This window comes from Nylanderia fulva, unplaced genomic scaffold, assembly GCF_048542155.1.
Source record: "Nylanderia fulva isolate GAGA-0341 unplaced genomic scaffold, ASM4854215v1 Scaffold240, whole genome shotgun sequence".
Taxonomy (NCBI): Eukaryota; Metazoa; Arthropoda; class Insecta; order Hymenoptera; family Formicidae; genus Nylanderia; species Nylanderia fulva.
This window is the reverse complement of record NW_028190305.1, coordinates 111,265-131,582: the sequence shown is the minus strand read 5'-3', so window position 1 is coordinate 131,582 and position 20,318 is coordinate 111,265. Positions and strand designations below refer to the sequence as shown.

The 20,318-nt window shown below is 40.1% G+C and overlaps 1 protein-coding gene across 1 annotated transcript; it reads left to right on the top strand.

Moving 5' to 3' along the window:
- Nucleotides 1-3,220: 3,220 nt before the first annotated feature.
- On the top strand, nucleotides 3,221-4,009 carry LOC146723041 (uncharacterized). The gene has a single exon (XM_085483312.1). It carries the CDS (start codon nucleotides 3,221-3,223, stop codon nucleotides 4,007-4,009), a length of 789 nt encoding a protein of 262 aa, XP_085339438.1.
- The last annotated feature ends 16,309 nt before the right edge of the window (nucleotides 4,010-20,318 follow it).

The window sequence follows — 20,318 nt, the reverse complement described above, 5'->3', positions numbered from 1 at the left end:
CTTTGGGCGAGTGCGCTGGTTCTCGCCTTTTCTCGTTCCATTATCATTTTCCGTCTTCTTTGCGCAGAACCGTTCTTGGCTTTTTCCTTGTTCGACGTTCTCGAGAAGGTCGAAAAAAAGCTACTGGTTGAGTCACATTTAGCCAGGTCCACTAAGTCCACTGGTCTCAGTAGATCCCCGTGCCAGCGGTACTTCTCTTCTAGAGAAGTACGGGTGTCCTCTTTGCCGTACACCTTTTCCAGTTCCTTTTGCGCGTTAGCTCCATCTGTGTTGTTGTTTTGTATATTGTTAAAATTCTTACTTATCTTGTTTAGTCCCACTGTCCCGCTGCGGCTTCGTCCCCCAGGGTATACCCCCACCGGCCAAAGGATGCCCCGAAACATGACCGGCCACATCCCAAGGCCGAGCCCCAAGTTCCCCCGGGGAGGGGACATATGTCTTAGGCCGGGGGGATACCGCACTCCGGCCAGACTCCGAGCCCCTTACACACCCGTGTGGGATTTGACGCCCACACGGGCTTTCAGGGGTCCCGCACCTCCGACCATGCGGGTACCGCAGCGGACGGCGCCACCCGGGGGGCCCCACGGACGCTTTGGACAAGGTCGCCGCTCCCCGGTCCTGCCCTACACGCCGTGGCGACCAGCATACCGTGTTGCCCTTCGTTGAAAGCCTTTGACGAGGGGTGTGCGCCTCTCTGATCGGTCGGTTCGGAAGGGGAAACGGTCCCGACCGACCGGGGATATCTTCTCTTGCCGCCGGGCCCTGCCTCGGAAACGTCCGAGCGGCCCCAGCAGTAAGCGGCCGCAGCACCCTCCGGGCTATGCCTCTTGGGTAACCGCGGCTCGTTTTCTCCGCCACTCCCGACCCGGATTCGGAAACGTCCGAGCGGCTTAGGAGTGGCCAGTCGCAGGGACGCTGGGACGAGAGCCACGCTCTCCAATCAGCACCCTGCGACTCCACACTCGCCGTCGAGCCCCGCCTCGGAAACGTCCGAGCGGCCTCGACGGCCGACCCGCGTGGTCCCCTCCGGGCAGTGCCCCTTGAGTAAACCCTCCGGGCTATGCCCCTCGGGTGACCACGCGTGGCCGCCTCCGCCGACTCAGCCCTGCCTCAGAAACGTCCGAGCGGCCTGAGTACGGCCTACCCCAGGGACGCTGAGACGAGAGCCAGGCTCTCCTTCAGCACCCTGAGGCACCTCCCTGTCCTCGGGCCCGCTCCACGAGCGGGCCCCGAGGACCGATCGATATGGCCCCCTCCGGGCTAAACCCCTTGGGATAACCCTCCGGACAAAGCCCCTTGGGTAACCATATCGACCCTTCCGCCGGCGTGACCTCCTCCGGGCAGAGCCTCTCGGGAAACCCTCTGGGCAAAGCCCCCCGGATAATCACACACGGCACCCTCCTCTGCGGCCTCCGCCGCCAGAACCCACCCCCCCCAAAATCCCGGAGGCACACTCCCCCGGGAAGTCCCGAACAAGCCCCTCCCCCCAGGACGGAGAGGAGGAAAAACCCCCAGCGGCGAAAGCCGCCTACCCGGCTGGCGTGCCGGGCCACAAAGCATGGTGGGAAGGGAAGCGCTGAAGCGCCGTGCAGTCCCTTCTCCTATCGGTGCCATGCCACCGGGCGTTTGAATTCCGGGTCGCCATCTCTTACCACATACGAGCCGAAGCTCTAACGGGGAAGTAGGCCCCGTCTCCCCGGGATGTGAAATTCTTCCACACCCCGAGGAGAGCCCCCAGAGACGGAGGGCATGCCCCCGAGACCGGGGGCAGTGTACCTCGAGAGATACGGACCACTTTTAGCACCCCTCGCAAGGCTATTCCCTTGCGAAGGGTGAGTCCCCCCACCACGCCAAGGTGATGGTCCACGGGGGGGAAGCGTTCAATCCTGTCGTGCATCGCGAGATTGTATGACCCCCTCGGATGGGCTGCGCCGGTCGTAATAACCGCAAAAATCATTCTGCAAGAGCTATGGCTTTTACATTGCGACTAAGATACTCCGCTTCCGAACGAATTGAGTCAACGGTGGAATGCTTTCGCTTCCGAGTTCCCAAAATTAGAATCCATTAGAATTCCTCGGTGGACGGGTCAGAACCCTGATAATCTCGCGTTAGAAATACATGGATTCGCCGACGCTTCAAATCGCGCGTACGCTGCTGTCGTATACTTGCGCGTTTTTCATTCTCTTTCGGAATACCGCGTTAGTTTGATTGTTGCGAAGTCGAAGGTGGCTCCCGTCAAGACTGTTAGCATTCCGCGGCTCAAGCTCAACGCCGTTGTTTTATTGAGTCGACTCGTTAAGTGGGTAATTAATTCATTAAATATTATTCATTGTCCGATCCATTGTTGGACGGACTCCACGATTGCGTTGGCATGATTACGCCAACATCTATCGAAATGGACTACGTACGTAGCAAACAGAGTGTCCGAGGTGCAGTGTAATCTACCCTCGGCCAAATGGAATCACGTACCGTCCAAAGACAATCCGGCCGACTGTGCATCCAGAGGGTTGTACGCATCCAATTTAATCTCACATTCGTTATGGTGGGCGGGCCCGCCTTGGCTTCAACGGCCTTCAACAGCATGGCCGCCACATAACATTGCTTCTCCGATCTCCACGGAGTTAACTAAGCAAATACACTCGGAAAGTCGAAAGTCCGCTGTCCTTCACATGGAAGGTACACCGGAATGGGATCTCCCTTATAGATACTCCTCCTGGACTAGCTCATTAGAGTGACAGCCTACGTCTACAGATTTATATCTCGTTCTTCTAAGCAAAGGAATTTTGAAATTAATAATGAGTTGTCTCTTAACGCGGACGAACTTAAACGCGCGGAAATGTTTTGGCTCTCATATACGCAGAGGAAGTCGTTTGACTCCGAACTCAAAGCGTTAAAGAGAGAAGAAAACCTTCCGCGAAAGAGCCCACTGAAGCCTCTTAATCCTTTTATAGGAAAAGATTCCTTACTACGTCTCGGCGGGCGGTTACGGAATTCCGCTCTATCCTTCGAGGAACAACACCCTATCTTAATTCCTCGGGGTCGAGTAGCCGCGTTATTAATTGATTAAACGCACAGAAGCTCGCTTCATGGAGGAACTCAACTTGTGCTTAGAACACTCCGCCAAAAATATTGGATATTAGGTTGTCGTAATGCCGTAAAACATTGCATTAGACAATGTGTCGTGTGTGCTCGTTACACGAATAAACTATCAAATCAACTTATGGGAGACCTTCCTTTCCCCCGCGTAAATCCATCATCTCCGTTCACGCATACGGGGGTAGATTACACCGGGCCGTTCCTTGTTACTTCATTAGTCGGTAGAGAACAAAAGACACGTAAAAGTTACATCGCCTTGTTTATCTGTCTTGTGACGAAGACTATCTACATAGAGCTCGTTGAGGATTATTCCTCTGCGGGATTTATAGCGGCCTTTCAAAGATTCGTAAGTCGACGAGGATTGCCACAAAAACTCTACAGCGACAACGGCACAAACTTTCACGGGGCGGACAGGGAATTAAAAACGGCTTTTGACAAATTGACAAACGACATTTCGCTACGAGCCACTCTTGCAAACGACCGAGTGGAATGGCATTTTATTCCAGCCGCAGCACCGCACTTCAGCGGTCTGTGGGAAGCGGGAATAAAGAGTCTAAAGACGCACTTGAAAAGGGTAGTGGGTCCGCGTACCTTGTCTCAGGTCGAATTTGCAACATTACTTTGCAGAGTCGAAGCGTGTCTCAATTCGCGTCCCATTGCTGCGTTAAACGACGACCCGAGCGATTTGTTAGCGCTCACGCCGGGTCATTTTCTCATAGGTCGACCAATAATCGCAGTACCGGAAGAATCAGTACTCGCGGTAAACGAGAATCGACTCTCTCGATGGCAGCTCGTCAATGCGATGCACGAATCTGGCGTGCTTGGTCTCTTGACTATTTGCATTTGTTGCAGCAACGAAGCAAATGGAAGGATAAGACTGCGAGTTTTCGCGTCGGTGAGCTTGTGCTCGTAAAAAACCCACTGCTCCCTCCGAGTAATAAGGAACTCGCTCGAGTTACACAGATCCACCCCGGATCCGACGGGCTCGTTCGGGTAGTAACGATACGCACCGCGTGTTCTTCACTCAAGCGATCAATCACGCTGCTTTGCCGTCTCCCGATTAATTGTGATAATTAATTCCGTATTATAAGAAAATTTGTAATTAGATTAAGTCTAGATTTAGGGAAGAGTTTGTATTTGTTTTGCAAATAATGTTTCGCTTGTCTTTCAGTTGAAGATAACTGTGTTATTCGAACGGACGATCTTTGTATAGATATCCGTCATTATTTGCACTCGACGTTTCGAAATGGTAAATATTTTGCACGTTCTAAGCGAGCTGTACTCATTGTTCGCGAATTTAATTTGTTGTCACGTATTCATGTCGTCGCGAAGATTTATAAGGTTTCGCCCTTTCAAAGGTTATTCAGCGAGTTTAACGTCGTTACTCATTGTGACACATTATAACGACTCAAACCTGTGGAATGATTTCGGATCCGTTCGTATGCGAGGCGGGCGGTATGTTTAAAATTGTAACAAAGCCGTCGAAAATATTATTCTGGTTCCGAGTCGAAGCCACGGACTCAAGGCTCGACCGACGATCGGCTTTGTTTAGCATCTCGAGCGGACATCGACAGGTCAACCGAACAGCGAATCGCGATTCGCCGCGCGCGTGTCACGCGCCTATTTCATGAAAAGCTCGTGATTCCGAGTCTGTTGTCTTCCCCGAGTTTAAAAAGGGAAATCAGTTAGCCCAGAGATACTGCCGAGAGCACCCGTCGGTATAGCTGCATACTTATAAAGCATTCGCGATCTACTGTCTTTCTTTGTGAACTTGAACAAATTTAAACTCACATAAACAATTATCAGCCTTATTTGTCAGACTCTTTTGTTTAATCCTGAAATCCTTCAACCGGCAAAAAGAAGAAAAAAAAATAAAATTTTCTTTATGTTTCGAGAAAACGATCGAAGGTTCTTGAACAACAACAAAGAGTTTTATCCCAGGAAATTAATGAAAAACCAGTAAACTCGAGATTTTGCGTTTTTGATCCATCTGTAAAAATGCAAAAGGATTCACTAAGCTCATCTTTGAATAAGTCTCTAAATAATTGTTGGTTAGTGTTTGATAATTTATCAAATTTTAATCCGTTTTCCTAATTAACCAACGATTGAAAGAAGATGGATGATAAAGGCTTTGAGAAACACAGAAGACGTGAGTCAGATTCAATAAGGTGTTCTACTTTTAATAATTCCATGAATTTTTCTAGAATAATGAGAGTTTTAATTTTATCGACTATAATAGGATCATCTTTGACGCGATAAAGTTTTCTTAGCGTTTCTAAAATAGGGTAATCAGGTTGAGAAAGAATCTTAGTGACAAACTTTTTACATAAAAATGCCGATCTTAGAAATAGGGGAGGCTCTTTACTCTCGGCTAACAAGAAGTTGGTGGGCGAGGAAGCTCTGAGTCTCAACGCAAATCTTAGAGCTTTATATTGAATCCTATCGAGTTTACTTTTCTTACTTTTATTTAACTCATAAAGTAGTGAAGAACTAGTGAAGAAGTACCTCCCGAAAGATTTTTCGACGAGGTAAAGACAGCTATGTCATCTGCATATTGAATTATTTTACATTCTTTTGAGCACCTCTGTTCCAGCTCGGAAACATATACATTGTACAAAATGGGGCTCAGCACACTTCCTTGCAGCAGGCCTTTAAAGACCCAGACAATTTTGTCTATGTCTTCAAATTGGCAATAAACCTGCCTGGAGTAAATCATATTCTGAATAAAGGCTACTATTTTGGGAGGTAGTCCTAGATTTATCAGTTTTTGGACGAGGATGTCCGGGAGCACGTTATCATAGGCAGATTTGATGTCTAAAAACGCCGCTAGGAGTGGCTGATTCTCCTGATACGAAAGTAAGATTGTAACGGCATAGCCGTTACTAACGCCTCGCGGGCCGATCATCCGCCCACCACGTGAGGCTCTGGCGCCTAAGGCGCGCCTAAACGCCATACACGGGCCGCCCCACTACGGGGCCGGCGCGTTACCCCCGCCGTAGACTTGACGAAGAGTGGACCACCGGCCGGGTATATAAGCCGGCTCGACGGACGAGCCGGCACCAGTCCCGTTCCAGACCTCCTAAGCCAGGCAACGGGCTTCTCGTTGTTAGGCCGGGCTTCTCGGTTTCTGGCTCCTTCCTTTCGTATCGGGCAATGGGTTTCTCGTTGTTACGCCGGGTTTCCCGGTTTCCGGTCTCCTCCTGTTACACGCCGGGCGACAGGCTTCTCGTCGTTACGCCGGGTTTCCCGGTTTCCGGCTCTTTCTGCTACACGGCGGGCGACGGGCTTCTCGTCGTTACGCCGGGCTTCCCGGTTTCCGGTTCGTCCTGCTAACTTCCGGGCGACGGGCTTCTCGTCGTTACGCCGGACTTCCCGGTTTCCGGACACCGACATAGGCTATATGCCTTGATACGTTGGATCTCCAGATTACGCATAACGGGCGACTTGTTAGTCCCCTCCGGACTCCGTCATAGGCGATACGCCTCCGTACACCGTATCTTCCGCTCCGCATACCGGGTGACCTGTAAGTCCCTTCCGGACACCGTTATAGGCTACACGCCTCCGTACTTTGTAAATACGCCGAGTAATCAACCAGTTTCTCCGCTAAGGCTATAAGCCTCCGTACTCTGTAAATATACCGGGTAGCCAGTAAGTTTCTCTGTCAAGGCTTTACGCCAACGAGCGCTCCGCGCGCTCACCGTACACTGTATATATCCGCGGTCCGTTACACCCATAGGGTGTCTTGTAAATCATTACCAACCAGTCTGCTTTTATTTTAAATAAATCAAATATTTGTACCAAGGAATAAGCGAGTCTGAATCTCCCCCTTCCTCCCGAATCCTAGAACCGGCGAGCCGATCCGCGGCGTCGGGAAAGGTGAACCGTTACAAGATGTTGGATTGTAAAATAACGAGGTTGTCAATGCATGATTTGTTGCGTCTAAAACCGAACTGCGTTTTAGGAAGAAGCTTGTGATATTCGAAATACCAGTTAAGGGGGTTGACCCGTTTGATGAGTTGAAAAAATCGGAAAATTTTTTTTTCATAAATCACTTCTATAACTTATGTAGAATATGTGGTTAAAAGGATTTTTCGAAATTCGATGTCGTTAGAAAGTTATAGCCCTGAGAAGGAATGCGCAAGCAACTTTGGTTACTGTATTATAGAATTCGTTTCTGTTTTTTCTGCTTTATCTGCAAGTGTCATCTGCAAAGATTGCAAAAGTGAAGTTACTTTTTCTAAGTCAAGCTTACGTGGCTTGGGTTTCAATATTCTTCTCGAGTGCAAGTGTGATAAACAAACAAAAATGAAGAGCAGGAAGGCGTCCTGTATGGCCCAGGCATCGCAGATTAGTGGTAAGTTACGATTTAATTTTCTCGAAACCACTTTTTTCAACTGGTCGCCATGATATCTCAAAAACGACTTGACCAACCGCCTTGAAATTTATAGGGTATGTTCAGCACATGTGGGGCAACAAGCTGAACTAGGATAATTAAAAAAGGTCACGTCGTTTCTTTCTATACAACAAAACAGGCCCAAAAAAAAGTCTAGATATAAAAATTTAAAGTCGCCTAAAATTTTTATCTTTCAATATTTTCAAATAATCCTAGTTTATTTTGTAGCTACAGTCACACAGATTAAAATGCTTTTTTATTTTTTGATTTCAGATCACTCAGTCGGCCGGAATCGTGGCGACCAATGACGTTCCTTTTTTTTATATGAATGACTTCCCCGTGCTGTATCACGGGAAGTTTTTATTATTTTCACTTGAAAAAATTTCTACGTATACTTTAATAATTAATAAATATATGGTAAAAAATTCAAAGTTGTAAGTTTTTATCGCTTTTCAAAAAAAATTCCCAAAAAAACAGTTAAAAAAACGGCCGTCAAACGGGTCAACCCCCTTAAGTCTATTCACAATCAATCTCTCCAAAATCTTGCACAAACACGAGGCCAGTGAAATGGGGCAAAAACTAAGAGAATCTCCCCCTTTAGGGATAAAAAACACAAGGTATTTATTCCACTCTTCCGGTATGCTGTAAGAGTGAAAAATCTTGTCATAGATGATTACAATTATTTATTCTATCCATCGAAAGTTTTTTGAGAGCAGGCCGCCATGTTATTTTTCTGAGTCATTAACAAATTGGTACTCTGGAATTACGAGCAATTATTTTTCATTGTACGGGCTAGTATGAATTTCAAATCAAATCTCTATAAAAGAGTATTATATTTTTTGCACTAAGAATAACATCGCACTTATTTTCTAGAATCAAATTGTAATCAGTTTTACTTATATGTATGTATGTTCAATGTGAACTTGCACCTTGAATAAAATATCAGTTACTTTTCATGGTAATATATTATTACTAAATTTAGATAATATACACTTTACGTATGTTCACTTTGAACTGGCACCTTGAATAACATATCAGTTACTTTTCGTGATAATTTATTATTAGATCGTTTAAATTTTTAAAGGTTTAAATTTTTGAATACTTTCTTTTAAACATGGCCTGACCTTTTCATTTTTATGATTTTTTTAGGATATCAGTTACTTTTTAAAGTACAGATATATAGAGCAGCTTTCTAGTAATTCAAGTATTACAAATATATGTATTTTCGATTCTTATCACATAACTTTGTATAAGTAACAATTTATGCAATACAGTTCAAAATAATTGAAATATATGGTATATATGTACATATATAAAATATATAATTATATTATAGTATACATATATATTTTATTTAATCATATATGTAAATGTTTGTATAATTGTAATAACTTTTAACGATACATTGCACATTTATTTCAATTGCAACAGAATGAATTTATATTCTTGTATGAATATTGAAAATAAAGAATGGGCCCCTCCATCGCCCATTCTCGTGAGAACGCAACCATATATTTTTCTTCGTCTCTCCGATTTTAACACGACATACATATTTCTGTCTGATAATTTTTTTCTTGATGATACTTTTTGAAATGTCATGAAGCCTAGGTCAAATAAGAAACTTATTGCACTCGTTTTAATGCAGCGCTTACAGCGGCTTTTATAAAGCGCCAGAGCAGCCAATATTTTATTTTGGCGCTTACGGCAACTTTTATACAGCGCTAGAACAGTTGATGTTTTAATGTAGCGTTTACGGCAGCCTTTATACAGCGCCATTATTTAATCTGTTCTAAGAACAATATGTATGCCCCTTGTGCTCCTTTGGGTCATTTTTTCTTGAACACTTCCATATCATTAGAGTAATACCATTCCTATTTTGTGTCAGCTCTCAACATACACGTGTAGTGACCACGATTCATTTCTTCACCTTCGTGAAATATAGCGCTTATTACCTTGTACTTTTTTTTACCATATTAATCGTGATATTACTCGTCGGCACGGCGGTAATCCGATTGTTCATAATTTTTTTAGAAGCACCGTTTACAAAAGTATATAAATTGAGCTGTATTACTACGACGGATAAAATTGATTCGATTACGGTTTTCTTTTTCAACACGGTAACCTTACATTTGTTACAATTGCCGTTTATCGTTTCCCATTTAGAAAATTCTACATTAATCAAACTTTGTAGAGTGACACCTTTTTTCCTTTTTAATGTCGAATGTATAGGTAATATTAACAAACTACTGCTTTCCAGCTTAGTTACATTGTAATTACATTTGACATTCAAGCAACATGTTACGTGCTTTAATTCGAGTTCTAATACATCATTGATGTCGGAATACGTCGACATTAGAGCCGTAAAAAATTCCGAAACATCTTGTTGTGTTCGTTCTTCGAAGCGTTTTCCGACAGATCTTATAACCGCTTGAATGTTGCAATATTTACGTTCACCATACGCGCAGATAGCATCAGTCAATGCATTCGATGCTTTATTTTTCAGTATTTGTTGCCTAATACGTACGCAATGAAACGCACATTGTAATATTACATTAGCGTAACACGAAACAGCATCGTTATTGCAAAGGCCATATATTTTCCACGTAACTATACTTTCTGGTTCCTCACAATCATAATTCTGCACATTATCAATGATATTAGGGATAGCCCATCGACGATCGTACATTTTCACAACCTTTTTCTCGGACGGATTGATTTGTGGCAGTTCAGATTTGAATATAGATCTCAGTCGATTATATTCTACAATGGCTTTCGAGTTTGCTTTAACTGATGCTGGATTGAAATTTATCAAATGTAGGCCTTCCAATTTACTTACTCGTGACAAACCTACATAGGCTTGACCATCACTGAATACAGTCGTTCCTAAATCCATCATTGCATTGTTACATGTAATTCCTTGACTTTTGTGTATAGTTATTCCATAACTGAGAGACAATGGAAATTGTTTCCGATGTACCACTAATTTGTGGAATACTTTAAATTTAATATCTACTTTCGTTATTGCGATTTCTTTGTTATCCGAAATAACTATTTTGATGGAATCAATACGATTGCCGTCAGCAGAGCGATTAACTGCAACTACATTGCCTATCGTTCCATTGACAAGTCCCAAAGTTACGTCAATGTTTCGTCGAATCATCACTTTAGTGCCAATTTTAATCGCTTTTACTCTTTCAATGCCAGCTGTTTCAGACACTTTATCATCTTTGTCTTCTAAAATTTTATGCACTTTTTTTTCATTGCTGGAGCACAGTCGACATCATCTTCTGCTATCAGTAGAATTTCATCGCTGTCGATTTTATCGAGCATTGCTGTGTTCAAAACCTTGCACAAATAACACGTGGGCAATAAACAAATTGTATCAATCGGTAATTGATTCATATAAGTGCAAAGTTCATTCAATCTTTCGTCGCAACTACTTTCTTTAAAATTGATTTTTCTAGACTGAAGAACATTGATGTCAAAATTCGTTACTAAACCTATTCGTATTCTAGAAAGTATATCACGATATGTATTGTCGCATCTTTGTCGCATATTAATCAAAAGTTCGTCGTACTCGAACAATCTCCACAAATCACATCCACCTATGGTACCTAAATACTTCTGAATCTCTGATCGAGACATTTTAACAAACGAAAATTGTCCTTTTACAGGAGGAAGCTGCAACAAGTCCCCAAACAGGAGAATGTGTTTTCTGCCAAAGAAACCATCATCTGTATCTGTCGTATCAAAGATTTCACATAATCGTAGATTGATAAACATAAGTGTCACATTTGAAATCATGGATACTGTAGGATCGGGACTCCTCCATAACGCGTAAGTGGGTGATGCGAGAAGGTTAGGCAGAGGGCCTAGGTAGCTTAATGGTTAGAGCAGTCGCCCGGCAAGCGGAAGGTTCCGGGTTCGAGTCCCGGTCTAGTCACCCGAAGGCCCGATTCTTTTTCGCGGATCCCACATTTGGGGGCTCGTCCGGGATGGAGGCAGGATTCGGTCTACACGAGGCAAAACGAGTTAAGAGACGATTGCGGGTGTTGGCTGGGGGTGGGAAAGAGGCCCAAAAGCCCAGTGGCACTAGCGCGTGGCGACATTCGAGGGCGAATGTCAATGCAGGACGGCCGAGTGTAGGATCGGGACTCCTCCATAACGCGTAAGTGGGTGATGCGAGAAGGTTAGGCAGAGGACCTAGGTAGCTTAATGGTTAGAGCAGTCGCCCGGCAAGCGGAAGGTTCCGGGTTCGAGTCCCGGTCTAGTCACCCGAAGGCCCGATTCTTTTTCGCGGATCCCACAATACTTCATCGATTATAAATAATTCGACATTCTTTAATTTGTCTCTCAAAGTTTTCAAGACCATGTCTGACAATTGCGTATATTTTGGTGTAGATTCATGACTAACGGGTAGTTGAAACATTCTATGGATTGTCAAGCCATCGATATTGAATGCTGCGATACCCGTGGGAGCAGATATGGCAGTCGTTTTTTCCAAATTTATTCTGATCCAATGTTTAATCGTTTCAATTAGAAAACTTTTCTTTGTACCACCCTCGCCACTTACGTACAGTCGCAGAATCTGATTCTTATCTTGTAAAACTTGGCATACTCCATCAAAGACTCTTTTCTGGTCTTCGTTCAATTGCGACATCATTTGTGATAAATCAATCGGGTCGTCAATCTTACCAAAATCTTCCAGATCTTTCATCGCGTCGTCAGCTTCTATCGAATTACAATCCAGTTCATCGTCATCGGATTTGTCTCTGTCTGCTCTTTTCAGATCATTTTCGCGCTTCTCGATTAATTCAGCAACGTTCTCAAAAGCTTTCTGTATTTCTTCGAGCCTTTCGTGATATTTTATTACCTTCGTTAAAACAGACTCTGAATTCTTAAAGGCATCCGTGTAAGTCTCGAATGTACCTTTGAGTTCACTCAAATCTCTCCATGGTTTGAACAGAAGAAGCAGCGAGTAAAAGTATTTTTCGGGCTCAGTTTTTATATTAAATCGATAATGGTTAATTAAATAACCCTTTTTCCGTTTTTTTAAAAATAAACCCGATGCCAGTTTGTAACACTTGACTTCGTCATTATTTGGCATCTGTTTCGTAATTTCCCAGAATCTGGCAAAATCGTACAAATTCAATGATTCTAATTCCTGAGGTCTATTTTGATAGTAATCATCGATGAGTGACGAACAGTAAATATTCGTAGAATTTTCATCGAGAGCTTTAATTTCATTAAATGTTTTAACTTTTCTATTTCTCACCTCATTAACATCGATCCATTTGACCATGGTATCATTATCCATACCGTACAAGGGATTCCCTAACAGTGTATCCGCAGCTTCTAAAGCACCGTATTCTCTGTTATTTAATGAACGCATTGCAAAATTCCACAGTTTCGATGCCAAGAACTTATTCGAATCTATCACTTCAAAGTCTGTATTGCATTTTTCCGACTTTGTCGTGTATTTTGTTAAATATGAGTTTAAAAACTCTGATTTTTCTCCAATAAATTGTATGTCCATATTTCCCTCCCAGGCTAATTTGATAGCCGGATTATAATCGTTTATAAACCTTTCCGACTCCTTGCGAGGAAGATCGTACAATCTGCTCTTACTGCGTAAATTTTTTCTACCGACTATCGAAGTGATAACGTCTCTTAAAACGAAATTCTCAGTAACTGGCCGAGGAAAATCGAACTGACACTTTCTGTATATATTAGTTTCCGTTTTTTTCGTACGCATGCAATACGAGTTATGGTTATGATTCTGATCACTTATTACCGTATCGTACAACGTTGGCGAAACATTTTCATCTGGAATTTCACACGTTACGTATTTTCGAATAAACGTAGCAACTTCTTCATCCGGCGATTTTCCTATTACTGGAGCATCTTTTATCCAAATCATACAATGCATGTGCTAAATACCTCTACTTTGATATTCCAGTCGCTAGAAGTAATGAATAACCTTTCCTATTGGATTATCGGACGAACAAATAAAATCAATCATGGCTTTGAATTTTATGCACATGAATAAGAAGTACTTACAGGATCGTATGCGACTAGTTCGCTGATGCCTAACTTCTCTTTATCAGGATTCATATCTCGTAAATATTCACCCAAATCGGACCATTTCCATTCTCTAGGACTCAAAGTCAAAAACCACGTCGCTGGACCGTAATGCAAAGTCATGCATTTTACATTATTGAACGGTTGTCGCCAAAATTGATCCGTATTTCTCAATTTTGCGAAAATACTCATTAAATTCGATTCTAATTCGTAACCTTTCAATTCGTTCAAGTATCTACCAGCAGTGTATCTCTCTCGTAGGTTAGTAACCATCATCGTATAATAGATACCACTTTTCAACTGTCGGTAGTTAGCATCATTGAGAAGAAAAAACAGATACTGCAGATTCAACCTGAATCTACTATGTTTCGACATCAATCGTGTTCTAATAAATAAATATTCCGGCAATGCAAAGTTTCTATCTTCTCGTTGTCCATTGACCATCAGGATATAAATCAGGGAAACACATGACATCCAGATATTTATAACGATTATCCATTGTAAAATCTTCAATTTTCATCATTTGATAAAGCTTCAATGCAGATTCGTTATCGATTCTTTTCGCGTGTATTGGGTATATTGTATACTGATCGTTAATATCCGAATCTTCAGTGATTTGTGTGAGGAAAGCCCTACGTTTTAAAACGATTTGATCATTATTATTTTTGTTTTCCTGTACATTGTACAAATTCAATGGTAATTTCTCAACCACCTCATTTATTTCGTCATTGTCGCTTTCGTCATCGACAATTCGATATTCTGTTTCCTGCAACTTATCATTTAATAGATCATTAGATGACGCCGGAAGACGAATTTTCGAGTAATGAGGATTATTTTCTTTCAACCATTGTAAAGCCTTATACATTTTATTAATATCTACCAAATTTTCCCAAACCACTTTAGATTTCTTGGGTATACCTCGAACGAGAATGTGCAACTCGTGATACAATGATAATATATATGATAATAATATATGATAATAATACATAAATAAATATACATATATATACATTCTTCATTTTATTTAAATAAAAACCCTATAGATAAAACTTTATAACTTTAACATATTATGAATTGTTAAATAAATTGCAAAACATTATTGATACTATAATTATTTGGTGAATAACATTATTGATAATAATAAGAGAAATAATAGAAAATGGTATTGTAATTGTAATTGAAACAAACATTCTTTCTAAACAGAGTTCGATTATAGTATAAGTTTCTTGATTTAAAATGTGCTATATTTAAATCATTTAATTATTTTTTTCGTTCAAGTACATTTAACAGCAAAAACTGCATATACGTAGGTATGTATTTAACTCTACTGCCATTACTTGAAACAAATACATTATTCGATATTAACAAATTGGAACTCTGGAATTACGAATAATTATTTTTTATTGTACAGACTAGGTTTAAATTTTTGAGGACCTTCTTTTGAACATGGCTTGACCTTTTCATTTTTATGATTTTTTGGAGATAGGGTGAGAGAGGACGAATGAGGGTAAGAGAAGACGAGATAGGCGAAAGAGGGTGAAAGAGGACGAAATTGGGTGAAAGAGGGCGAAAGAGGACGAAAGAGGACGAAAGAGGGTGAAAGAGGACGAAAGAGGGTGAAAGAGGGTGAGAGAGAATGAAAGAGAGTGAGAGAGGACAAAGGAGAGTGAAAGAGGACGATAGAGGGTGAGAGAGGTCGAAAGAAGGTGAGAGAGAATGAAAGAAAGTGAGAGAGGACAAAGGAGAGTGAAAGAGGACGAAAGAGGGTGAGAAAGGGCGAAAGAGGGTGAGAAAGAATGAAAGAGGGTTAGAGAGGACGAAAAAGAGTGAAAGAGGACGAAAGAGGGTGAGAGAGAATGAAAGAGGGTGAAAGAAGACGAAACAGGGTGAAAGAGGGTGAGAGGGAATGAAAGAGGGTGAGAGAGAATAAAAGAGGGTGAAAGAGGACGAAAGAGGGCGAAAGAGGGTGAAAGAGGACGAAAGAGGGTGAAAGAGGGTGAGAGAGGACGAAAGAGGGTGAAAGAGGGTGAGAGAGGACGAAAGAGGGTGAGGTAGGACGAAAGAGGGTGAAAGAGGACGAAAGAGGGTGAGAGGACGAAAGAGGGTGAAAGAGGGCGAAAGAGGGTGAAAGAGGACGAAAGAGAGTGAAAGAGGACGAAAGGGGGTGAGAGGGAATGAAAGAGGGTGAAAGAGGGTGAGAGAGAATAAAAGAAGGTGAGAGAGGACGAAAGAGGATGAAAGAGGCGAAAAATGGTGAAAGAGGACGAAAGAGGGTGAAAGAGGACGAAAGAGGACGAAAGAGGCGAAAGATGGTGAAAGAGGACGAAAGAGGGTAAAAGAGAACGAAAGAGGGTGAAAGAGGGTGAAAGAGGACAACAGAGGGTGAGAGAGAACGAAAAAACTGAAAAAATAGGACGAAAGAGGGTGAGTTAGGGCAAAAGAGGAGTGGGAGTGGGGGTGGGGGTGGGGGCGGGGGGACGGAATGTGGGAGGGAAAGGGGTGGGTGGAAGTTGAGGGAGGTGTGAGTGAAAGGTGAGAAGAGATTTATTTATATATATATAATCCTGATGACGTCAGCGGACGCGGACAGAGAAGAAGAAGAAGAAGACGACGTTACTTCATTTTTCATGAAAAACGTCACTTTTTGACCGCTTGTATGTCCAGAACGGCTTGACCGATTTTATTTCTTCTTGGCTCAAATTACTCGTGGCGATGCCGCCTTTCAGGTTATATTACGTGCAATTCAAAATTTTTTATATTTTAGTAGTTCTACACCCCCAAAAAATGGACTTTGATGGTGCAAGATATGAGACTTGTAGTGTCTTTTAAGGTCTTTTAGGGTTTGAACATGGCCGGAGACACTACCGCGTCTCCTGATAATCGAAATCTTACCCGAGTCCGTATACACCTCAATTTCACAAAACCTCCAAACTTTCCTGACAGTCCGGAATATCATCAAGAATAGAGTATTTTATTTTCGATCGTATCAAGATAAGTACATCTCCCCCTCTACGTGCGGTCGCCACGAATAACGTCGAATCCCCTGAACGAAATGGAGTCCTGGAAATCCAGCCAGGTCTCTGAAATGATAAAGATATCAACATCCTGGGAGCGAGATAATAGTTCATTCTTTTTGAATTTGAAGCTCCTTGCATTCCACTGAACGATTCTAAGACCTTGAGTCATTAGAACAAGTTTTGTTACCTGAATTAAAAGAATCTTTCACTAGAATACTTGTATGAAGATCGATTGTGTTAATTATTCTTTGCAAAATCTTGTTCCGGAGCAGCAATAATTTTTTTAAGAATATCCTCCAGGTTTCTTGGCATTTGTTGAGGAAGATCCGGAGACGATTTCTTACCATGATGCACCATATCGGCAAATGAAGATGCACGGGTGTTTGACCAGACATTCCGCACTGATGAGTCCTCTGCTCGAAGGGAGGAAAGGGCTGGAAAATTTCTTCTGTTTTTGTCTGGCACACTTAAGGGGATGCCGGAGCGTTGGCCGAACTCCGACGGGTTAGCGCCCTCATTTGAGAGGAACTAAAATTGTCGATAATTACCGACAATTTTAATTCCGCTATTATCAACAGTAATATATATATGTCAAAAAGCCATTTTAGTGTGTTTAACATATTGAAATCAGACAACATAATATATTTTTACTGTCAAATCATCTCGCACACGCATCTAAGCGTGTCAATGACAATAAAACATACATATATAAATGTCTCTTTATGACATAGTTGAACACAATTTTAATATTGCTCTTTTATATATTTTGATGATATATGCATATTTTCATGTATTTTTCAAAGGAAATATACAATCTACCATATATATATATATATATATACAAGGTGGTTCAAAAGTCCGGCAACGGTCAATTATGTCCAAGAAATAGTGGTCTTATGAATAAAATATAAAAATTGCAGGGTTCAATCCGGGAAAAATTTTTTATATATAATTATATCTAAATAATTATATAATTATAAATAATTATATGTGAAATATGTTTATTTTATATATAATTAAATTTATTTATATATAAATTATGAAGTTCATGTATAATCTCATGTCAAATTATATATAAAACATTATATATATTTATATATGTGAATACTTATTTATTATATATACAATATATATATATATATATTTATATAAGTATATGTATATAAAAAGCTCTTTTATCTAATTATAAATAGACATATTTCATATTTAATTTTGCAATTATATGTATAATTTTATATTGTTATATATAAAAATTGTTTCTAGGAAAAATAAGATATTTTATGGTGACTTTGACTTTGACGTAGGGGTCAAATTTAGAGGTCATTTCAAGATCAACTTTTATTAAACAAAATCCTCTATTTTTATTAGATATTCTTGTAGCTTATCTCGAGAATTTTCCAAAACACTAATAAAATATTTTTTGATGTACTTATTGAGTTATAAAGGTTTGAAGTGAACAATTCTTTTATAAAATTGACAATATCTTGTAAAACATTCAATTTTCATTATACATTTATACTTTTTATGCACGGAATAATAAGACCAATCAATAGGTGCAAAGAAAACACAGTTGCAAAAGACGTATGTAGTTTTCAAGAAGCAACTGCCCAGCAAACATTATAATTGCTATATAACACGTAAATAACGTGCATGTAACATGTAACATACACGTTAGTTGTAATTTCCCACTTATGGATTCTATTATTTATTGTAATTATAGATAGGATAGTGACTTAGCGAAAGATTATCTTTCGGCATCCTACAATATCGATGCTATCTGGGATGTAATTACAATATATAAATAACATATGTCATATTACAAATGTTACATCTATGAATGAGAAATTACCGTATATGTTACATGTAACATGCACGTTATATAGTATTATATACATGTAACATAGCAGTTATATTTTGTGTTTGCTGGGTGCATTTTCTTTACACCAAATTGGTCTCATTATTATGTGCATAATAATAAAAAGTATGATAACGTAAAACTGAATATTTTACAAAGATATAATTTTATGTCAAACAATTGCTTCGAATCTTTATAATTCAAAAAGTACTTCATGAAAAAATGTTTTATTATAATGCTTTGGAAAGCTGTCGAGATAAGCTACAAGAATATTTAATAAAAAATAAAGGTTTTTAAAAAGTTGACCTATAAATGATCTCAAAATTTGACACCTAGGTAAAAATCAACACCTTTAGTATTTTTTTCATAAGACCACTATTTTCGGAGATAATTGGCCATTGCCAGATTTTTTAATCACCATGTACATATTATATATATGTTTATGCATGGATATATGCATCTATATACATGTATATATATGTATATATTTCTTACATATATAAATGCATGCATAAATGCATACATACCATATACATATACAAATACATATACACATACATGTATACACATACGTGTATGGTATAAGCATACGTGTATGGTACGTATATTGATATTACCTGTAATTTTCTATAAATTACAATGTATGCAGTACGCACAATTCGCTTTTCTTCTCTTATCAATAATTGAGAAAATAGCAAATATATTCAAATAACTAGCTGTATATTTTTATATAATATAACAGAATATTATATAATATACAAAACATTTTTATACATATGTAGAATGAAATGGGCCCCTCCATCGCCCATTCCCGTGAGAACGCAACCATAATATATGTATTTTTTTCGTCTCTCCGATTTTTGCAAATGAGACATTTGTATTAGACACTTTTTTGCAACAATATTTATTAGAATTACACATTTCTAGTATAATGATAAAATTTTATTAGTTAGGAAAAGGTGACAGTTTATTTTCTGCTATAATTTTTAAGAAATGTTGTCTCATACGTTTAACATCAGCAGAATATGTCTCATTACAAGGATTTTCTCCTAAAGCTATAGTTGTAGCAAATGCGGCAGCAAAGATTCCACAACATATACCATCAGGTTGTGTTTGAACGTTTTCAAATATTATATTATTTTTATTTATTTGTGGATAACGGCGATGAATGTAATTTTTTTCTTTAGCCTTCAATGTTTCGTATGTACAGCCAGATAGATTGTCGTACACTCGAAGCTTGGTGCCGTCAAAAGAAATACATCGCCAGTGATTACTGCAATTTTCTCCAATAATTTGTAAGCTTTTGTCGTTACAACTTGCTTCAATTATATGAGGATATAAAATATCTTTTTTTTTAATAACTAGAACGCACATGCAAATCGTTCTGGGAGAAGATATTTTAGAAACAACTAACAGACGAATAAATCGTCTCTGATATAAAATATCTTTTTTTAATAACCAGAACGCACATGCAAATTGTTCTGGGAGAAGATATTTTAGAAGCAACTAACAGACGTATAAATCGTCTCTGATATAAAATATCTTTTTTTAATAACCAGAACGCACATGCAAATCGTTCTGGGAGAAGATATTTTAGAAGCAACTAACAGACGAATAAATCGTCTCTGATATAAAATATCTTTTTTTAATAACCAGAACGCACATGCAAATCGTTCTGGGAGAAGATATTTTTAAAGCAACTAACAGACGAATAAATCGTCTCTGATGTAAAATATCTTTTTTTAATAACCAGAACGCACATGCAAATCGTTCTGGGAGAAGATATTTTTAAAGCAACTAACAGACGAATAAATCGTCTCTGATGTAAAATATCTTTTTTTAATAACTAGAATGCACATGCAAATCGTTCTGGGAG